The sequence below is a fragment of the Lynx canadensis genome, chromosome D1 (genome assembly GCF_007474595.2).
Source record: "Lynx canadensis isolate LIC74 chromosome D1, mLynCan4.pri.v2, whole genome shotgun sequence".
Taxonomy (NCBI): Eukaryota; Metazoa; Chordata; class Mammalia; order Carnivora; family Felidae; genus Lynx; species Lynx canadensis.
Window position 1 is genome coordinate 82,877,685 of NC_044312.2, and position 17,857 is coordinate 82,895,541.

Consider the following 17,857-nt stretch of genomic DNA (forward strand, 5'->3'; position numbering starts at 1 on the left):
ATTGACCTTATATCTGTGGGTTTATTTTCTGGGCTCTCTACTCAGTTCTATTAATCTACATTTTTTTTTTTTTTTTTTTTTTAATACACAGAGCAGTTTCTTTTTTTTTAAAATTTAAATTCTAGTTAGTCAACATACAGTATACTACATGCTTGTTTTGAAACCAATACCATACTGCTTTGATTGCTACAGTTTTGTAATATAGTTTGAAGGAAATAAATCAGACAGGAAGTGTGATAACTTTGTTCTTTCTTGAGATTGCTTTGGCTATTTGGGATCTTCTGTAACACTATACAAATTTTAGAATTTTTGTTCTATTTCTGTCAAAAATGCCATTGGAATTTTGATTGAGATTGTATTCAATCCATAGATTGCTTTGGATGGTATGGACATTTGAACAACATTAATTCTTCCAATCCATGAGCACAGAATATCTTAAATTTATTTCTGTCTTCTTCAATTTCTTTCATCAGTATCTTAACAGTTTTCAGTGTACAGGTCTTTCACCTCCTTGGCTAAATTTATTCTTAGGTATTTTATTCTTTTTATGCAATTGTCAATTGGATTGTTTCCTTAATTTCTCTGATAGTTTGTTATTAGTATGCAGAAACCCAACAGATTTCTGTATATTGGTTTTGTATCACACAACTTTACTAAATTCATTTATTAGTTGTAGCAGTTTTTGGTGGTCATTAGAGTCTTCTATATATATTATCATGTCATCTGCAAATAGTGACAATTTCGGTTCTTGCTTTCCAATCTGGACTCCTATTCTTTCTTTTTAATGTCTAATTGCTCTGTCTAGGACTTTTTTTTGTTTTGTTTTTTAGATTCTACATAGAACCTATAATAATATATATAATATATAATTAATAATCCAAGTTTTATGTTTTTGATGACACATTTTATGTCTTTTCATCTTATATATCCATTAATTATTACAGTTAGTTTTTCTTTTAACTTTCATACCAGCTTTTTAAGTAATTAACTCCCTACCTTTACTATATATTTCCTTTTACCAGTGAGATTTATACCTTCATGTATTCTTATTACTAATTAGCATTCTTTCTTTTCAGCCTAAAGAAGTCTCTTTAATGTTTTTCATAACACCAGTTTTATGGTAATGGACTCCTTTAGCTTTTGCCTCTCTGGAAAATTCTTTATCTTTCCCCTTTAGTTCTGAATGATAATTTGTTAGTGGTTAGGGTTTTCTTGGTTGGAAATTTTTTTCTTTCAGCACTTTGAATGTGTATTAAATCAGTTTTTTTGCCTCCACTACACAAGGTCAGAATAAGACAGTTCACCTCCTTTTTATTTTAATGTCATTTAAATCCTTTCAAAATCTTTTAAGGAAAGTATTATGATCTATTAACATAAAAGAAAACTAAGGCTTAGTGAGGTTAAATAATTTATGCAAGTTTATACTGCTAATATAAAACAGAATTCAAGACTAACTCTAAAACTCATACTCTTTCTACTATGCTGTGTTACCTCTGCTTGTAATGTTTTGGCTCACCAATTTACTAAATAGGAGAGTTAGTCAGAATCTTTTTGCCCATTTTGAAACAAAAATTTACCTTAAAATGTATATATGTCTTATATAATAAATACAGTATGGGTAAAATAAATTAATGGGTTTCTTTGATAACTTTAACTCTTGTAGGTGGTTTGACTGCTAGTAAAAGAATTTTCATTGTCTGTTCTAGACAGAGATATAGAAAGTATGAGGACATTAGGTTGAACTTTTATCCACAGAAGAATATCTCCCTAAAGTTCTTCCTTTCCTTTTTTTCTTTTTTTTCTTTAATTTTTTTTTAAATGTTTATTTATTTCTGAGACACAGAGAGACAGAGCATGAGTGGGGGAGGGACAGAGAAAGAGGGAGAGAGGGAGACACAGAATCTGAAGCAGGCTCCAGGCTCTGAGCTGTCAGCACAGAGCCTGACACGGGGCTTGAACTCACAAACTGTGAGATCATGACCTGAGCCAAAGTTGGTTGCTCAACTGACTGAGCCACCCAGGCACCCCTCCTTTTTCTTCTTTTTAAAGTAACTATCCTAATATGATTTCCCTTACATGAGACGTATGGAAAATTAATTGCTAGATATGCAAGAATACTAGAACTGCAGAATTGTAGACTGGTGGAAAGCCCTTAGAGAAATAAATTTCTTTTCTACAGAGCATGAAAGTGACACCTACAGAGGTGACTGACATATAACAAAAATAAAGACTTATACTTTTTAAATATTATGTTTCAAAAGATGTTACTACTAAGCTAGTAGAGCATGAAAGAGCTACTATAGCATCACATAAAAACCGGGACAACTGATGTTAAAAAATATACATTTTTAGTAATTTCATTTTAATGACAGAAAAATCATTCTGGAATTATGAATACTTAAAAACTGCCTCCTTAAAAATTGATTTGGTATTAATAGTAATTGCTTCTAATAATTAAGTTTTATAGAAAAATGCCTTCAAAACTTTATTATAAAGCACTAACAATATTAGTTGGAGAAGAACTACCTATTTTATACTTTATCAATGTTTTCTAACTCTGCATACTTTCTGATGCTGGCAGACACTAAAAAATAATGTATCCTATACCTAATAAAACTCAATTTTCTGGAAAACAACTTCTGTTTCAGGTTTAGGTCCACAATGTTAAAATTTGTAAAATAGGTAAATCCATGCACTTACGCCTCAGTTTGCCTGTGTTGCTGTTCTTGAAGACAAGCTAGATCCATCATATGTTTAATTTGTGCTTTCAAGTCTTTGTTCTGAAGGTGCAAATGGTGACAATGAAGATCTTTACTGAGCTCCTGGGGAAAACAATGCAAACTACACTTCAGATTCCTTTAAGAATGTTGAAATTAAATAAATTTTAATAAAACTTATTTTATATTGGTGTTAATAATTTTAATTTTTTATATATAAAATGATAATGTTTAGAAACAATCTGACAAATAAACATATTGGTATAGGAGTTCTATAACTTACAAGCAAGATAAGTTTCAAGTTTCTCAGAAACTAAGTGTTAGGAACTCAGAACAAATTTTATTCTGGTGGCAGTTTCTTGGTCTATCCAATTTGTTGATAATGCTGTGAAAATACATGAATATGACCAGTTTTTACTTAAATGTCACTTCTTCAGGGAAGCTTTCTCTGAGCATTATATTCAAAGATGGACACTCTACTACCAATAGTCTCTGCCAGAGCACTCATCAGTAATTATTTCATTTACCTATTTGTTTGTTTATAGTTTCACTATCTATACTAGAATGTTAGGTTCAGAACCAGGAGGGGGGTGTGTCAAACTATTTTAGTGTTACAGACCTAGTGTCCAGTGTCTGAAGTTGCATGTAATAAAAATTTCTTGCCTTCACTCACTCAATCTGGTGTAAGCTTCATCCTAGAGCAAAAGTATGAAAAGTCTTTTGTAGCTGCCCATTTTCCTAAACTTCATGTGCTTAGGTACAAGTGTTCTCCAACCTATCACCCAATGTCATTCTTCTTTCCTTAAGCCTACTATACCCTCAGTAGGAAAATGTCAGCTAAGTGGTCATATGAAAGAGTGAATGGGATAGTCCAATAGCATTCTCAGAATCCTTAACTGGGAAAATTTTACTCAATACGATGAAAGGAAATGAAATCTTTTGGACATTTGAGGGGCCAAGACAGCAATCCGATAAGCAGGGAAGCTAAGCTTGGAAACTTCCTCCTGGAGACAATTTCCATAATCCATTTTAACTTTTCAATATTCCTTCCTAACCTGCATTTGACCAGATTATCTAAAAGCTTAAAACTGTTTTTTCTTTTTCTTTTTTTCAAAACTTCCCATGCCAGTGGTAGGCACTATGACTGGAAATAATGTCACTTAATATATCTGAGACAGAGTAAACTTGGGGGTTGTTTCTTTACATGATTTATATTTCAAGAAATATAGCATGCATTTTAGAGAAAATCCTCCCTAGGGAATCAGGATAATATGGTTAGAGCACTGGCCTATGAGTCAAGTTGTCTTAGAGATGGTTTCAGCTAGGACAAAAGTGCTACCTTAAGCCAAAAATATAGTATTTATGGAGATCACTTTACTTGACTACAATTTAAGAGCTTGACTAGATGATCTCTATAGTCTTTTCCAGTTAGAAAATTCAATAATCCTGATGGTCTGAACATATTTGCCAAATATTCCATCCTTTCTCTTAAAAAAAACAAAACAAAACCCTTCTTTAAATATTTCCTCCAATAATTTTATTCTTTTATCTTCTTGAATTACTTATCTCTTAAAAAGACAAGGCTTGAATGTATAATTATATTAGTCAACAATGGGCCTTGGCTAGCTTGTTGTCTTTGGAAAGCCAAGTTTACAATGTGAGTCTTTTCTCAAAATTAGCTATTTTAAAACAAGTAAACAAATAGATAAACAAGTGCAAAAATTTTAACTCTAACCTAAAGTCATTTTGACAATGATCATTTTGAAAACAAGACCATATTAGAGATACATGGTATCTAATGAATAAGTAAAACTTACAAATAAGTGAAACAAAACCAAAAACTACTCTAAACATTCAACACCTGCTGCCTTTCCAAGAGAAGAGGCTCTTGTGCTGTGAATGAGAAACACTTATGTGCCCAGGGCTCTCAGCTGTTTTCTCAGAAAACCTGTCACTCAGCACCTGGCTTGGGTGCTCTGGTAGGTGCTCTGACGGAGGCTGCTGCATTCTATGATGAGCCCTTACAGCTTTAGATGCCTTAGACCTACGTGGAATTTTAGAAGCTACCTTTTCTAAACCTAAATAATCTCTAGTACAGTTTATTGATTAATCACTGTCTCTTTTTGCTTACTCCTCTTGTTATGTAAATGTCTATTCTCTCATCTTAATATGAATACAGCATTAAAAAAAGTGTCCCTTGGGGCGCCTGTGTGGCGCAGTCGGTTAAGCTTCCGACTTCAGCCAGGTCACGATCTCGCGGTCCGTGAGTTCGAGCCCCGCGTCAGGCTCTGGGCTGACGGCTCAGAGCCTGGAGCCTGTTTCCGATTCTGTGTCTCCCTCTCTCTCTGCCCCTCCCCCGTTCATGCTCTGTCTCTCTCTGTCCCAAAAATAAATAAACGTTGAAAAAAAAAAATTAAAAAAAAAAAAAAGTGTCCCTTAGTTTGCTTCTAAAGTAGATACTGATAAATAGAAAAATGACTAAAAAAAAAAAAGTGACATTATATGAATGTGACCTCCCTAATCTCTGGGAGAAGATCTGTATAGCTTTTTGATCAGATTCTCAAAGGCATCTATTACCCAAAAAGGTCAGAATCACTGTTCTGGAGGAAGAATAGAAAATGTATTTTGTAATGCAGCTGACACTTTTCTTTGGCTACTGACATGTATGTTATAGATGCTGAGAATACTATATATTTGTAAACCATCTACTATGTGTTAGGTGGTGCTAGGCCTCTGCATATAGCATCTCATTTAAATGTATTTTGAAGACAGGAAATTAAGACAACAAAATTAAACAACTTATCCAAAATCATACAACAGTGTTAGAGGGGGTATTCAACACAACTACTGAATAACAGAATGACTAACCACTCCAACTCTGAAGTCTAACCTTTCCCCAGTATTTACATTCTTTCTCTGTAGGGAATATTCCAAAGTGCTTTATCAATTAAATTATATTATAAAATATTAAATTATGCTTTGTATTACACTTAATACCTAATCTACTGAATTAATCCAGTGGCATGCTTTCAGCCAGATACTTTGAAGACTTCTAGAATAACTGAAGTGTAGATCAAGTTGTTGGCTGACCCTCCACAAATCTCCACACTAAACAATTACTCAGTCTCTACTTGTCTTTGGTTTTCTTTTTAGGAAACAGGGTATCTGCTGTTTGTTACTCACTGCTCCTTTCACTACCTTGACTGTCATCACTGACTGCTCCCTCTAATCTTCTCCCTCTCCAGTCTGAGCTGTAATGCTAAAAGGATGGCCCCTGATAGCTATTGCTAGACAACCAGAGAATTCATTTCCCTAATCATGGTGTACTGGGTAATATCTTTTAAAATTACCTTTGAATATTAACCATTACAACTTGGATTCGTTTGTTACTGAATATACTGAGCTTTATTTTATCTGTATTGATAATCAGTCTAGTGTTTTTTTAGAAATTTCAAAGTTCTAGGACTAGATACCAATTTGCTAATACATAGTAGTGAATTTCAGAAAAGCACCACCAAAGTAAAGGCTGTAGATACTCCTCCTTAAAAAAAAAAAAAGAGCGTAAAGAAGTTGTTCTTTTAAAGTATTAGGTACTTGGATCAAAATTAGTTTCTTTGTAGTAGGCATCTACTTGTCGCTTATTATATATTCATTTCCCTCTTCTTATTAAGAAAACTCTAATTTTGTTCAGGGTGATAATGTGTCCAGCAAGAACAGTCACCTTTCCATATTCCCTTATATCTAGGGACAGTCATGTGACAATTCTAGCCAATAAGATGTCTGTTAAGAGTTTCTGGAAAAGCTTCTGCTCTCCCCCGTTTCTTTCTCTCTTCTTCTTCTTGGCCTAAGTGTGAACTTGAGGCTAAAGATGAAATGATGACATGGCAACTATGAAATGAAAAGTAGAATGATGACATTTTAGAGGTGCTATATTGGGAATGAACTACATATTCCCAAGACTTATTGTGAAAGGAACAAAATACAGCCCTAACTGGTAAAGGCAGTAAAGTCACATTTCTGTAACCATGTGGATGAACAGAATTCTTATCTGATTCAGCCATTAACCATTACCCATCACTACTTTTTGTAATCCTTTGCCATTCTAGGTGGAATATCTTCACTTTCGTACACATACATACAGCTTTCAAATCAGCTTTCATTAGCCATAATGCAAGTAAGGGTGACTACATTTAAAACCATTTTTCCACAAAACATCAAGCATTAAAACAAATTACCTATATGATGAATCCTCAAGTAGTTTGATTACTTCATTCTAACTTAAGAGCTACCTCATAAAAGGAAGCGATCGCTTAAGAGTCGTCACTTAAAAGTAACCTTACTCTTCTCAAAGTACAGAAAAGGCAAATTTAATGGGTAATTAGCAAGGCAGATGGTATATTCAAATATAAATGGTAAAAAGAATCAAATCTCAGAGAGATGGAGCAATAGTTGTCTTATGAAAGATATTTACTCCATGACAAAGACAATGGGTTTAAAGAACTCAGTTTTTACAAAGTGAATCTGAACACATAAACACATCTTACCTTTGGAATATGGCCATTTTGACCTAAGAGCTCCATTTCGGATTTTACACGATGGAGCCAATTAGTATTCTCATCAAATTGCTTCAATTCCTCTTCCCTTTTCTTCTCTAGGTAGCAGCGACGAGTTTTCAACATTGCAAGTCTATGATCTCGTCGGCAAGTGGCCTGAAAAATAATGTATTTAATAGCCAGACTAATTTTTATGATATTTGATGTATGTGATATTAGCAAAGTAGTAAATTTTCTTGTAAGTTTGCCATTGTAATCTATTTAGACTATACTTTTATATTTAAAGCTACTTCCCCTTTGAAATCTCCACAATACTACTGCTTGCAGGAAAATAGGAAATTGAGTTGTGACTCATTTTTATAAAATTACATGTTGAGAGTTTATGGCTTTAAGAATTTCACTGGCCAAATTGAAGACTATAACTTTTTGTGTGTGTGTGCTAAAATACATTCCATTAAGTGTTGCATATGAAAAGTTCGTACAAGGTCTGATAATTCCCACGATTTTACTCAAAATCAAAGCAGACACAAGTCCCACCTTGCCTTTCCTCCAACATGAAAGATGTGAAGAAATAACTCTGCTCTGATTTTGCCCACAACGCTTTTAGATAGGCTGGTGCAAGTAATAGAAAATAAAGCTTATATCACAGTGCTTATAAATATCTGATCTTACCTGATGATTGGTTCAGGACTCATAATGGATATTCTGAATAGTTTTGATGTTTTATGTAGGCACAAATCTGGCCTTTTGGCTCTCTTTAAAAGCTAACTTCTTCTTTCTTGCTATCTTTCACAAAAGATGTAGTGAAACTTTTGGGGAAAGCCAGGCATTAAAGAAATTTGCAAAAATGTGAAACAGTGTCATTCTTTTCACTATCTCTTTTGGTTTGTTTTAGAAAATATAACTCACTAGTTTTCATTAAAGTGTTAGTTATGTTGTCATGCAATGAGCTAATGGTTTTAAAATTAACTGATACTAAATAGATTTTTATGAGTCTCAATTTGAATTTTTAATATAGGAATACTGGTAGATGGAATTCATATGAACAAAAGCTCTTTTAGGTCCTAAATAATTTTTTTTTTTTTTTTTTTAAATAGGAAGGGGTCTTGAGACCTAAAAAGTTTAGAGCCACTACCTTAACAGAAGGTAGGATATGTAGCTTCTTGACTTTCTTCTGCTGTATTCAGCAGGTATGAAAACTTAGGCAAGTTAATCTCAGTGGTTCTTTATCACCTCATCTGAAAATGAACATAAAAGTATTGTAGCTGCCTGGAGGAAGGCAGTTAAATCAGATTATCTTTACTTGGCTTTAACATTTATAAATGTTGTAGGAACTCTTAGAAACCAGGGCAGGAAATGCTCTGAGGCTCTCATGGCAGCCAATAATTTAATACCAAAAAGTTCCTAACTCAAAACCCCAAAAAGTATGCTTTTGAGTTTTTACTTCTAATGTCCATCAAATGTATCCTCTATGATGGTTCCCTATGGGGACATTTTCCATCAGGGTACTCATAATGACCTACTGTTCTGAAATAAATAGCAAATAACTGAGAATAAATTCTAAATATGCATGTTAAACCCTGACATTAAAGTAAATGCTTCCTGTTAAGGTTTAAAAAGAACTTTATACACTTTATTAACAAACCCCCAGAATACCACAAAACTTTTTGAGTGAGAACAAACATATAATTCTAAAATTTAGGTGTTACTACTGCTTTGTGCAAAAGGACTGCTAATGTGGTAAATAAACTCGTTATTTTGCTAAAAATAATTTGCAGATTATCTTTATATGGTCATAAAATTACCCAAGAGCTTCACTTTAATTCTAATCTCAGAGTCTATACTCTGGAACCATTTCTGCCTGAATCAATGTTATGAGATTCTTTTAGCACTTCTGATAATAAACCACTTTTGGAGAGGGTCCAACACAGATATAAAATTTCTTGCCTTAGCAAGCAGTTTAGTAAAACTATTGTTTGACACTTTAGTGTGTAAAAATCAAAACAAAAACAACTCAATCTCTATAGATGCCTTCCTATGTTTTTCAATAATTTAACCCAAACCGATACACTTAAGAGGTTTTATCTCCATTGTTTACCTAGTCTCATGAAAATACCTATAAGAACTGGAACATGTAGATTGAAATGACCAAAAGTAAGAAACCATAAAAGGTAAGTGGGTTGAAAAAAAGGCAATTAAGCAGAAGAATACAGATGAAAACAGAAAAAAAAATTAAAAAAACCCAGCCAAACCCATTCCCCTACTCCATCTTACTAAGTACTCACATTTTTGGTGTCAATCATATCTAACAGTGATTTTTTAAATAGACATTTTTTGATAAGATAAGGCACAATAAATGCATACTCATAAGTAAAAATACTAATGTTGATAGTGTAACAGCTACTGATAAGCTGGAATCAGTGATATACTAATGAATCCTTTAAGATTAGTTTCTTAGCATATCACATTTTACAATTTCATAGGCTGGAAAAAAAACTGAAATACTAGTGTTTTAAAGCACTGTTTAAAATTTGATGGCTTTCAACATTAAAATATGTGAAATTTTTATATAGAGTTGATACTCTGGGACAGGAAAAACACATCTGGGGTAGAGGTCTAAGAGGACTGAAAAGTTATTTATAAGAGTTTTTTTTTTTTTTTAGTATTTTAATGTTTATTTATTTTTGAAAGAGAGAGACAGAGCACAAGCAGGGGAGGGGCAGAGAGAGAGAGGTGACACAGACTCTGAAGCAGGCTCCAGGCTCTGAGATGTCAGCACAGAGCCCATTGCAGGCTTGAACCCACGAACTGCAAGATCATGACCTGAGCTGAAACTGGACTCTTAACCAACTCAGCCACCCAGGAGCCCCTATAAGAGACAGCTTTTGAATAAGTAATTTGCAAATCATCTCATGTATTATCTATGTAACTAATTTCATAAAATAAAAATAAATTAAGCTTATCATCAGTGAACACCAGAACTGGGGGGGAATAATTATCAAAATGTTTATTTTTCTGCTCTTTGGTGATTTGGAGTGGCATACACCTAGGAATACATTATTTTTTATCCTGTTTAGAACTCATTCTTCTTGAACATACATCTTATTGACATCTTATTAGTCCTAGAAAATTCTAAGCCTGAAATGGCATATTATCCTTTCCCCTTTTTGCACTAATATACCTCCTTCATAACAATTATTAGAAGAATGAATGACTTTTCAGTCTGTCCTTCATGCAACAACATTTTATTTACATTTGCTATTTTTTATCCTCTATTTGACATAGTCTCCTCAGATCTCCCAGTTCAGTAATTCATCTTTAGCTGTATCTAACACACAGAAAAGGACAGAGGTAACAGGTTCTGGAATCAACTTGCTTGAGTTCAGACCATATAGGTCTGATACCAATGAGAGGTGTGACTTTGCCCAAAATGACTTCTCTGTCCTCTGGTTTCCTCATCTTAATTATGAGGATAATAACATGTCCCATAGGGTTTTCTGAGAATTGAGTTAATGCATGCAAAGTATTTAAAGCATTGTGCCTATAAAATGAACTTATAAATTTCAGTGAATAAATCTTTAATTTCTGGACATTTCATTTGTTTTCTTTTTGTATTATGTATGTTCTTTTGACCTTTAATTCCTTTATCATTAATTCCTACTTTGACGACTTTAGTCATTTTTGTAGTTTTTTTTTTTTTTTTTAACATTTTATTTATTTTTGAGACAGGGAGAGACAGAGCATGAACAGGGGAGGGTCAGAGAGAGGGAGACACAGAATCTGAAACAGGCTCCAGACTCTGAGCTGTCAGCACAGAGCCCGTCGCAGGGCTCGAACTCACGGACCGAGAGATCATGACCTGAGCTGAAGTCGGCAGCCAACCAACTGAGCCACCCAGGCGCCCCAGTCATTTTTATAGATTAAAAAACTTTTTTTTTAATGTTTATTTTTGAGAGAGCGACACAGAACACGAGTGGGGTAAGAACAGAAAGAGGGAGACACAGAATCTGAAGCAGGCTCCAGGCTCTGAGCTGTCAACACAGAGCCGGATGTGGGGCTTGAACCCACAAACCATGAGATCATGACCTGAGCCAAAATCAGACCCTTAACCGACTGAGCCATCCAGGTACCCCAGCAGTTTTTTTAGTTTTTAAATCAGATTGCTCTAGTGTCTGAATTTTTGGGAATCCTGTCATTATTTGCTAAGTCTGCTGACTTGTTTATGGTGGATTGTTTCACCATGTGTTTTGTAATTTGGACAGTGAGTTCTCATTAGTAATTTGAGTTGAGGGTCTGTTTCAATAGGCTATTTCTGTATGGCTTCTGCACGGTTACCCATAGATTATTGCTGCTCTGATACCATTTTCTATGTTAATTTTTCATTTTAAGGCTTTACTAAATAAAACACATGGATTGTAAAAATTCAAACCTCAACTCTTTGAAAAGTATATTTATAATGACAATCTTTACATGAGACTTTTTCTTACTCTAGGCGTGGTTGTCTTGCTGATTAAGATGTTTCTTCAAGGTGTACCAGCAATATGAACGGTGAAGGCTTCTGAGGTTCCCAGCTTTACGTGGGGTCTGCCATTTCTATCTCCCTGGTCTCCCTTCGGTCCCTTATCTAAATAGCAGTGTACATCAAAGCTAGGGTATCGGGAGTGGGCTGTGTATATGGAGGTTGTAGGGCAGTGTACAATTGCATAAAATAATAAAACCAAGTAAAAGATGGTCTGCCTTTTCAAGTACCACGCAATGGAAATTCTAACAATGTTAGTGATAAAATATTCTTTCCTGGAAAAAAAAGATCTGAGTTTGGTCTAAGTTCTACATTATCACCTACATCTGGGATATACTGCTCCCACTGCCTCACCTTTGATACCCAACATTTCCTGAGTGTGGTAGGTTTATGTTAAGCATTCCAACAACCCTCACAGAAGCAACAGTTCCAACTGAGATTTTGTTCTTTTGGTTTCCGTTTTCTCTCTGACACCTAGGAATTTAATTTTCTGTCTTGCATACGTAACTATGTATTTGAAACAATCTTTGATACATTTCCCCCAGCATTTCCAGGTATTTGTAGTGAATGTGCGATTAAATAACATTACCTATCACATTTCTAGAAGTCCCCATGTCTTTACAGTGCCTAAAATTTAATTATAAATAAATACCTTTTCTACTTTGTCTTCAGAACACATCATTTCAATTTGCTTATGGCACTGTTGTTGATAGAATGATTTAAGTTCATTTTCTTTTAGTAACATTTCCAACTTCAGATATTCTTGTCTAATTTCGTCTCGATTCTGGAACAAGCAGTTCAGAATTTCTTGAAATCTACCAAAATCAAAAATTAAAACACATTATAGAATCTCACTAATTTTGTGACAGATGTTACAATGTTTATCTAAAGAAATAAATGAGCAAAAGAATATATATCACTCACAGAATTAGACTAAATGACAAACAGCAAATAGGTTAGAGTGACTGTTTCCTATGAAATTACAAAATGTTTGGAAAAGAATATTAAATTATTTTTACTGTATTCTTCCTCTTTCAAGGAAGATCATGTTATTAAAAGATATGGGTATTATAAGGCCTCTATATATAAGTCATAGGTATATAAGTCATGTACTCTATGTAATCCAGCTGCTTATTAGCAAAAATAAAATATTTTGTTTGTAGGAAGAGGATGATAATTTGGACCTGTACTATCCCAATTAACAAGGCCCCAGAAGCAACACATTACTGTGTGTTGTTTTGATGTTGGCTCACTGCAAAGAAATAAGCAGTGGGTGGCATGATCATATGGTGCCTCCATGGCCCCCTAGGGAAAGTGAGATAGCCAGTTTTTAGTTTCAGAATTTGTTACAGCAAAAACACACCATAAGGTTAGGTACCCCCTACAGCCTGGCTAAGAGTCAGCTGACACTGCCAGGACCCAAAACAACCAAGTTTGCAATGTGGCAAACCTAGAAAAGCCACTCCAGTGTCTTTCCTCCAAAGGCAATGGAGATTTAGAGAATCAAAGTTGGGGAATTTGATTCACAGCATCTCCAAACACATAAAAGGCCTCAAGCTGGGAAACTACTATAAAAGGCCTAAAATGAACCTGCAAATCTGCATCCTCCAGGGTCACCAGAACATTGGTCACAGCAATATTCTAGTTTTATAAGTATATATTTATGTTTTAAAATCTCAGATCAGGTAGGTCTGAGCTACAGTAACAGTATAAATAGTCACATACAGGTAAAACTCTCAAAGAAAAATTAACTGTGAAGCCTTTAAAATACAACTGTAACAAAGTATATGCATTTAAAAATAAATGTTCCTCAGCTAGAATTTTAAATGTATTTGTGAGGACCTGTGGTAAAAACATTGCCAATTTACGTCAGTAGTTCTTAATGAAACTCTATTGGGAATGGCTATAAACCACAATACATCGACTTTACTGCAGTTTTGTCAAACTGATAAATATTTCATAGGAAGTATGTACGGACATTGCAATTCCATTGTATTATATTACAACACGCTAATGCCAGTAAATGAATTGATAAGTTATCTTTAGGTTATACTCAAAGATAATTTCTCAGGTTTTTTAATAACATTTTATTCAAGGACATAGTTAAATATTGGTCAATTTTGTAATTTTGTGGTTCAGACTTATTTTAGTTGGTGGGGGTCTATTGTTTAGGATGGAAGAAAAGGTAATAGTATCAAAAGTTTCTAGAGATCTCCTTTAAAAAAAATTTTACCATTTTAAAACAGAAAGAACCCTAAGGGATTGACTCACAACTATTTTCTAGTCATTTAAAACATTCAAGTAACTAGTAACAAAAATCTTTGCCAATAATTTTAGGTGATACATGATGAATATTAAATTCTACATAATTTTTTTTTTTTTTTAAATTTTTTTTTCAACGTTTTTTATTTATTTTTGGGACAGAGAGACACAGAGCATGAACGGGGGAGGGGCAGAGAGAGAGGGAGACACAGAATCGGAAACAGGCTCCAGGCTCCGAGCCGTCAGCCCAGAGCCCGACGCGGGGCTCGAACTCACGGACCGCGAGATCGTGACCTGGCTGAAGTCGGACGCTTAACCGACTGGGCCACCCAGGCGCCCCTAATTCTACATAATTTTTGTGATACACTCATAGTGAAGTTTTATAATTATTCTGTATATAAAGAACTGTACTTTCTCTTTATGACTTCTCCTAGAATAGCTTTGATAGGCAGTAAATACTGTACATTCTTCCTTTTATCTCATTCAACCATATAAAAATGTTAAGTTTATTTTTAAAAAGACACTTTGCAAATTCATGGCATTAAAAAAGCTCTATGTAACAGTATGATGGATATGATAAAAGTTATTTCATATATTTCTTTCAGGAGACAGCTAATTTTGAGGGAAAATGACAAAGGCTATGGGGTATATAACCCGATTATTAAAGCTTCTTTGTAATACAAGTAAATTATTTAACATGTTGTACAAATTAAAACTCTAAAGGCTTTTACTCTTGGTTAAATCAGGTTGAAATGTGAAAAATACCCCCCTGAAATGCTTATTTCATAGTTCAGGCCATCTCCCTCCAGAATCATCTTATCTGAAGGAAAGTTTCAAAACTTAAAGCCATCAATTGCAGAAAAGTTTAATAAGGTTTCAACTGATAACTAAATCTGGTTAGATAGTGGTGAACAATTCCATGCAAGAAAGGAGTCCAATATATAGGTCAACTTTATGCTATATTAAAAACTGATTGTCACTCAGAGAAATAGTTGTTTAATTACCTCTTATGATATTTGTAAAACAGCATGGTATGGAAGAAAAAGATTAAGATTTAAAAGTTCTTGGCTTATCTTTGAAAAAACAATATCCCACTTCAAATTTCAAAGGATTGTTCTAGTGATCAGATTAAATTGATATGGGGCTAAAAATCATCAAAAACTATAAAGTCATCTACAAAGATAAAGTACTATTACTAGAAGTAGCAATCTTAGCATCTGGGGTCAACTGAGTCAGAAAACATTATTTTTTTCAAATCAAGGATATTTTCCATAAACTTCAAAATACAAATCCAATTTTAAAAATGGTGTCGTACCTGAAACTAGGTTGGAAGTCACTGTCAACTAGTCTTCCTTACATATAGCAAGATATCTTCTATAACCTCTAGAGCTCCAAAACAGTGTGAATAATCATTGGTTTCCAAATTGTGGTTAGTTTCTCATACTAATGATAACAGAACACTGGCTCTGGAGATTGTCAAGTAACTTTAACTTCAGTCAACTTCAATCAAGATTGAACAGATTCCTTTATTATAAGACCTCTCAGAGCCTTTAATAAACTGATATACTTTGGAAATCACCTAGAATCCTCAAGTAAGGTGTAATTTCCAAATTTGTTTGATCCAAGAATTTCTTACTGCCTTCTTAGAGCTACTCAAGATTCACAGCTTTTGAACTAGCATCCCCTTTGGGACAATTTGGAAAATTATCTTAACTGCTTAGGGGAGAAGTATTCGTGAATATTGTATTATCAACACCTTTTTTTTTTTTTTTTTTTTCCCAATTACCTGCTAGGAAGCTTAGTGGGAACCTATCAAAATTCCGTATTAATTTATATCACTGAGAGATGTCCCTTCAAATAATTAACCAAACTAAGTGAATTATTAGAGTTATACATAGTCAAGAAAGAGTAGATAAGATTCATGTGAACTATACAAATAATGATATCATGCCAGATGAGATTGCCTGAATGTTTGTTACCCAAAATTCCTATGTTGAAACCTAACACCTAAGGTGATGTATTAGGAAGTGGGGCTGTTGGGAGGTAATCAGATGAGGGCAGAGACCCTCATGTGTGGGACTAGTGCCCTTATAAGATAGGCTGTGGAGAGAGAGATCTCCCTTCAGAGTTCATGTGAGGATTCAAGAATTGAAATCTTCAGCTGGAAAGAATGCCCTCACCCAACTATACTAGTCCCCTAATCTTGGGACTTCCAGTCTCCAGAACCGTGAGAAAGAATTTTTGTTTATTTATTTTGTTTATAAGATGCCACTCTGTGGTATTTTGTTACAGCAGCCTGAGTGGAATAAGACACCTGAGAAGAAAAATATGAAAACAGCTAAAAACTAATTTCATAAGTGACGTAACTGGCTTTACTTTCTCCATCTTATACCCAAGTCTTGGTATAATCACAACTGTGTATAATCATAACTAAAATGATCTGATCTCTGAAGTGTGCAAATAAAGAGCAATCAGTGACTTCCTGAATTCAGTTGAGAATATATATAAAGACATACTTACACAAAAAATGATAACATAAAATATCTGACTAAATTCCAAAAGCATAAAATCCTCAAAATGAGATCTTAATGTCATTTTTACCTTTCAATTTCTTTTTCCTGAGGGTTTGAAATCATTAACTTTGCTTTGTTATTTTCATCAGTAAAGGCTTTCTGTTCTTCATAGGCTTTTAGTTTTTCTTTTAACATTAAAATCTAGTAGAGAGAAACACCAGTTAAAATACAAATTATTTGTCTCCATAATACATGGCTACAGAAAAATGTTAGCTGTGAAAAATAACTGAACATGCTAGATTTTCAACTATAATAGAAAAAAATGTCAAATTTTTAAGCAATTAAGTTTGCAGAATCCCATAAATGAAGAACTAAAGGAGAGTAACATAAAGAGAAGACATACCTCTTCCTTCTGCTCATTACAGATCTTTACATACTGAGTTATATGATTGTCAAGGTTAAGAACATTGCTCTTCAACTGTTAAAAGATAGAAATTATGATTGTATGTAGGTAGATAATAATCACATATATATATATGAGAAAAATGGCATTATATCCTCATTAATTCAGATCCATGAATTCAAAATTTGAGACAATTACAGTCATGTGATAATCATGTTCATTTACGCTAATGTTCAAAATCTATGATAAGAGGACATGCTGAGCACATCTACAAAATAAATGAAATTATAAAGAAATTATCTTACTACCTGAGAAAATATACTTTTAAGAACTTACAAAACATTCATTCACATTATAATTAAAATTGCCCATTTTCTTTTTCCTCTGACTTCTAAGAAATTTAGAGATAATTTTAAGTTTCAATCATTTTTAAGTTCAACTAATTTTTAATGAGTTCTTATTACATTTTATCCTTTTTATAATTGTATGGGTTCCTTGGCAGCTATGGAATAGTGGGAAAACATCAAAGATATAAGTCCAAATACTTGATTTCAAGGCCCTGTCCACTTCTTACTTAACTGATTTAGAATATGGTACTTAAAATTCTGAATATCAATAGGTTGGTGTAAGGAATATATGAAAAACATGTGAAAAGCTTTGTGTACCCATTTAATATAATCTTTCCCAATTAATTACATAAAAAGTATATAGACATTTCTCTAAGGAAGACAATAACTGGCTCATCTTCATACAGTGGGAGTAGCAGAAGGGTAAGTAGGAGGAGAAATCATCATACTACCTGAACTCTAGGTTTCTTCCAACCCTGAGATCCTGTGATTTTTAAACATATATCATGTTTGACCTAAATTTCTTTAAATTGCCCCAAATTA

At 33.7% G+C, this 17,857-nt stretch overlaps 1 protein-coding gene and 1 non-coding gene across 2 annotated transcripts in view; both read right to left on the minus strand.

The window, feature by feature from the left end:
* KIF18A (kinesin family member 18A) overlaps window positions 1-17,857 on the minus strand; it is an 82,540-nt gene that overhangs the window by 41,641 nt on the left and 23,042 nt on the right. Inside the window, exons 9-13 of the mRNA XM_030332370.1 lie at window positions 16,968-17,042; window positions 16,653-16,765; window positions 12,442-12,604; window positions 7,262-7,426; window positions 2,701-2,822 (exon numbers count right to left, since the gene is read on the minus strand). Coding sequence (XP_030188230.1) covers window positions 2,701-2,822; window positions 7,262-7,426; window positions 12,442-12,604; window positions 16,653-16,765; window positions 16,968-17,042 — 638 coding nt within the window. The remainder of the gene's footprint in view (window positions 1-2,700; window positions 2,823-7,261; window positions 7,427-12,441; window positions 12,605-16,652; window positions 16,766-16,967; window positions 17,043-17,857) is intronic.
* LOC115526630 lies at window positions 1,244-1,309 on the minus strand. Its single transcript, XR_003972679.1, has one exon. It is a non-coding gene; the product is annotated as a small nucleolar RNA SNORD57 (small nucleolar RNA).